This window comes from Rhipicephalus sanguineus, chromosome 10 (genome assembly GCF_013339695.2).
Source record: "Rhipicephalus sanguineus isolate Rsan-2018 chromosome 10, BIME_Rsan_1.4, whole genome shotgun sequence".
Classification (NCBI taxonomy): Eukaryota; Metazoa; Arthropoda; class Arachnida; order Ixodida; family Ixodidae; genus Rhipicephalus; species Rhipicephalus sanguineus.
The window spans coordinates 125043364-125047989 of record NC_051185.1 but is presented as its reverse complement, the minus strand read 5'-3'; the positions used below and the strand labels follow the sequence as shown (position 1 = coordinate 125047989).

The following is a 4626-nucleotide window of genomic DNA, read 5'->3' as shown; positions in this document are numbered from 1 at the left end:
GCTCGGCTGCTCAGGCTGGCTCGGGCCAACACCACCTAGAACTAGGAGAAGGCCCGCGCATGTCCTCCTCTCCACACTAACTACGTCACCACAGTGAGATCTGCAAGCCCGACGACGCGGGCAAAGAGAGCGCACGGCGCGCACGGGGACCGGCGCGACTCGGCTTGGCTTTCGGCTGTGGCTAGTACGGAATCCATCTGCCAGCATGCGCCCAGCATGCGCGTTGGGGGTAGAAAACCTTTTATTGAATGTGGCAGCCGCAAGGTGTTTTTCGGTGCAGAAAATAAGGAAATTTTATATATGTTCTGATGTACATCATCGTCTATTCATGCGGTGCAACACTGATTATAAAAACTGCGATATACTGCAGGTTTGAATGCACAAGAGTACCAATGCTAGCGGTGTCAGCCTAAGCATCTGGCAACGCTGACACTATTTTCGCAAAAGATTTCGCTCCAGTGATGCTGCAGCTTGTTGGCGTGCATTTGCTTTGGACTCAGTTGCTCAGGAGTGCTGCATGAAGTTTTGCTGGTGTGCTGTCGAAAATGCCTGGGTGCTGCTGTGCACCGAACTGTCGGTCGAACTACGCTAATGGACCGCGAGCACGTGTGTACAGGTTTCCATTGGAACCCGCCCGAAATGCAGCGTGGACGAAGGCTGTGCGACGGGAAAACTTCACACCAACGAAGTACACTGTGGTAAGCACATGTTCCCGTTTGTTTTCCGGCAGTCGTGCTTCTCGTGGGAACAGGGTCTAGTGAATTGCCTGACGCATGCAACCGTTACGACGCGCTATGCACCTTAAGGAATGACAACTGAGCAAATAGTGTGTTTCAGTGTAATATTGTTCCATGTTTGTGCCAAGTGTGTTGTGCCATGTTTACGCCTCAGGTTGCGCCTCAGGTTCTGCCTAATCAGAAATTAATTTAGCGCAATGTATTCGCGAGTAAAACTGCCTGCGTCGAACGTAAGATGTAGACGGCGTAGTTACATTACATGTGGGTCGTCTGCCACTACTTGAGTGCCAAACAAACGAGTGGTTTAACGTCTCAAAGCTAGGTTCGCTAAGTGAGACGTCATTCTTTTTGACTGCGTGGTCGTGGTTGCCGTACTGAAGCAGATAAATAAAGCGAAATAGTTTGTCTTAATCTTTACAAACGGCGCGCTGGGATCATATAATTCTGTAAAACTGTAATGTATAATTCTGTCGCTTTCGTCTTATACCTCGTTGTTTGTGCTTATGTTCCAGGTCTGTGAGCACCACTTTCTTGAAAGTGACTTCGTAGATTCCGCCAGCTACACTGACAGCATGACTGGGAAAGTAATTGAAGTACCCCTCAAGCTGAGGCGCTTGAAGCCTTCTGCAATCCCAAGCGTTTTCCCTAATTGCCCTGCTTACTTGTCCCGCCAAGAAACTTCTGCACGCGAGAGCCCAGAAGAAAAGCGCGCTCGTCTAGACGCAGAAGCGTTGCAGAAAGCAATACGATTATCAGAGCAGTCTCACGAAGCGGAAAAAAAGAAGAATGTCATAGCCACTTTCGAAGACCTATTGAAAGCAGTAGGTGGTCTCTCTCTTACTGACTTCTGGACCAAGGTGGTCACCCAGAAACAAGTACTCTTCCTCAACTTCAGCGACCAAGGTGCCCCAGTTGTGCATCGTGCAGTGACAGTGGCATCCGACCTTTCTTTGGCAGTGTATGTTGGTGAAATGAGGTTACAAAACCTAGGTTCCGCTGTGCTTCCTACGACAATTTCTGACTTGAGAGTGCTTCACAAAGTTCTGTGCGATGTGGAAGATGTCACGAAGGATTCTACAAATAATGAACTCGAACTAGAGATTCTGCTGAAGCGCGTCGTGGCACTCCTGGAGCAACTGTCATCTTCAGCTCTCCCGCATGAGTGGCAAGTGCAAGTCGTCAAATTTGTGACACAGCAACTTCAACTTCTCCTCACTAAGGCGTCGACTTACCCAGCTGACTTTCTGGTGTTCTGCAGCCTTGTGTACACAATATCGCCGCACGCATACAGATTCATCAGGAGTACAGCAAAATTAAAGCTCCCACATCCACAGACAATAAGACGCATTTGTGCCTCTTACCATGCTAGCCCATCCAGAGAGCAACAAGAGGATTCATTCCTTTCTTACGCAAGGAGGCTGGCATCAACACTAAAAGACCATGAGCGCTTTGTGACGCTTATGATGGACGAGATCCACCTGCAGGCATCCTTTCAGTACAAGGGTGGTTATGTCACTGGTGCAGCGACAAACAATGAAAATGCGGCAAAGACAGCATACGTCTTCATGATACAAAGCTTGTTATCATCAAACAAGGATGTTGTGCATATACTCCCAGTAGCACAAATAGAAGCGAAACAGTTACATGAATTTCTTGATCTGCTGATCAGGCACCTAGAAGACATTGGGATACGAGTAGTTGCAGTGGTGTCTGACAACAACTCGATCAACCGAAAGGCTATGTCATTTTTTGCTGATCCTCCCAAAGTGAGCATCGTATACAAGCACCCGTCAGACTCATCAAGACCCTTGTTTTTTATTCTGGATGCAGTGCATATATTAAAGTGCATCCGAAATAACTGGCTGAATCAGCGTAATTGTGGAAGGTGCATCTTCTTTCCCAATTTCACTGCCCTCTCGGAAAACCCATCTGTCTTGACAGCCTCGTTTGACACACTATGCAAATTGCATGAAGAAGAAAAAAATGAGCTTTTGCGACTAGCTCCAACTTTGTCCTTCAAGTCGCTGAATCCATCCAATCTAGAGCGACAAAATGTAAAGCTCGCACTGAGGATCTTCAACAGTTCAACTGCTGCAGCACTAAGAAGCACCAAAGTCGCACTTGAGCATAAAGCTGGTACACTGGAACTTATTAACATTGTTTTGACATGGTGGAATGTAGTCAATGTGAAGACGCCATTCAAAGGCCAGCGTCTCCGAGACCCATTTCAAGAACCAATAAGTGCACTGCAATGCCACCAAATTGAGTTTCTAAACAAGATTGTGGATTGGTTGGACCACTGGCAGAGCTTGAAGCATGATGCTGGCCAGTTAACTCGAGAAACGCACATGGCACTGCGACATACCTCACATGCCCTTGTGGAGGTGTCAACGTATTGCATTGAAGAACTTCGGTTCAAATATGTTTTGCTAGGAAAATTCCAAACCGACAGTTTGGAAGACAGGTTTGGCAGGTACAGGCAGCTGTCTGGTGCCCAGTATCACGTTTCGATACGTCAGATTTATGAATCCGAGCAGAAGCTGAGACTCCAGAAGCTACTTGATCTTCCCAACTTGGATACCATTGCACCTTGCATTCCTACCACTGATTTGAAATTCCTTGTTAAGCAGTTTGATGTTGCAGTGATGGACGATGATGTGAAAGAGAAGGAGAAAATGCTACCAGCTATTACATATGTAGCAGGCTATTGTGCACATGCCGCAGTGAAGAAACTTGCCTGCTCTTCCTGCCAAGAAAACTTGACTGTTGAGAATCGGACCATAGAACTGGAAGATGATGTGCTGATAGCTAATGCAACGCGTGGTGGACTGAAATTTCCACAAGCGGTAGTAGTGAATGCCGTGCTCACAATGGAAATTGTCCTCGATAAGCTGAGAAGTCCGAAGTACGCATCACAATTTTTTGCTTGCGCAAAACAAAAAGAAGTGCTTGTAAGCCTCGCGACTTCTCTTGTTGAATGCAATGAAGAGTTGGATTTCTGCGATGGTGGCCACTCACCTGAACTTGTCTTAAACTATGTTCTCAGTGCTGCTGCCAACACTCTGCTGAATAATTTGTGCAAAGTTCAAAATAACAAGCTAAATGAAAGCAAGGCTGCAAAACGGAACAAAGTTGAAAATAAAGGAAGTGAATGCAAGGCTGCGAAGCGGAAGCTGGGTACTCTTCAAGCATAATCTTCTTTCGAATGAATTGTTCTGCCTGTTTGGATTATGACGTATCATGAATAAATATGTCTCACAACGAAAATTTAAGCCTCTTTTAAACTGCATGAAATGGCTGTGCATGCTGCTAAAAATTTCACGAGTGCGTTATGAATTATTTCAAGCCAGCGATTAGTTAAAACATACTGAAAATATTCCGTAATGCAAATATTCTGTGCACTCCAAAACCGCGAAAATAGTAACAATAATAATGTAGGGAAAATGCCATTTCGGAAAGAAAAAACGTAGCATTGGGTGAAGCCGACTTTTAGGCTGATCTCACTGCGGTGACGTCACGCAGCCCTGCACAGGCCTTCTCTGCTCGGGCACGTCATGCGCACGTGAACATGCATGCGCATGACGCGTTCATGCGTATGCGCCTTGAGATCCTCCGGCTCCGCTGCCGAAGAGGGCAGGCAGTTGGGGAAGGGAAGAGATTTGGCTTGCGAAGGCTACAGGGGCGAGTGGCAAGGGCTTGAAGCTCCCCTCGTCGCATAATGTTTTTGCGCCGCTACAAATTAGTGTTTTAACGCAATATCGTCAGAGAGCTCGTTTGGCGGAAATTCCGCCGTCGGCGTCGGTGACGGCGTCGTTTGTGAGCGAAAAATCGTCTGTGACCGAAAAATTGAGAAAGATGCAAATAAAATAAACAATAAAAACGTTCGGTG

At 46.6% G+C, this 4626-nt stretch overlaps 1 protein-coding gene across 1 annotated transcript; it reads left to right on the top strand.

Annotated features, from left to right (window-relative positions):
* The first annotated feature begins 450 nt into the window (after window positions 1–450).
* Window positions 451–4265, top strand: LOC119372428 (uncharacterized). Its single transcript, XM_037642909.2, has 2 exons — window positions 451–698; window positions 1250–4265. The coding sequence occupies exons 1-2, from the start codon at window positions 546–548 to the stop codon at window positions 3929–3931; spliced, it is 2835 nt and encodes a 944-aa protein (XP_037498837.1). The 5' UTR covers window positions 451–545; the 3' UTR covers window positions 3932–4265.
* Window positions 4266–4626: the final 361 nt, after the last annotated feature.

Bases quoted from the DNA above. Each gene is read 5' to 3' on its own strand.
- LOC119372428 (XM_037642909.2), top strand. From the start codon at position 546: ATGCCTGGGTGCTGCTGTGCACCGAACTGTCGGTCGAACTACGCTAAT. The intron at 699-1,249 runs GTAAGCACATGT...CTTATGTTCCAG, and splicing joins CACCAACGAAGTACACTGTG to GTCTGTGAGCACCACTTTCT.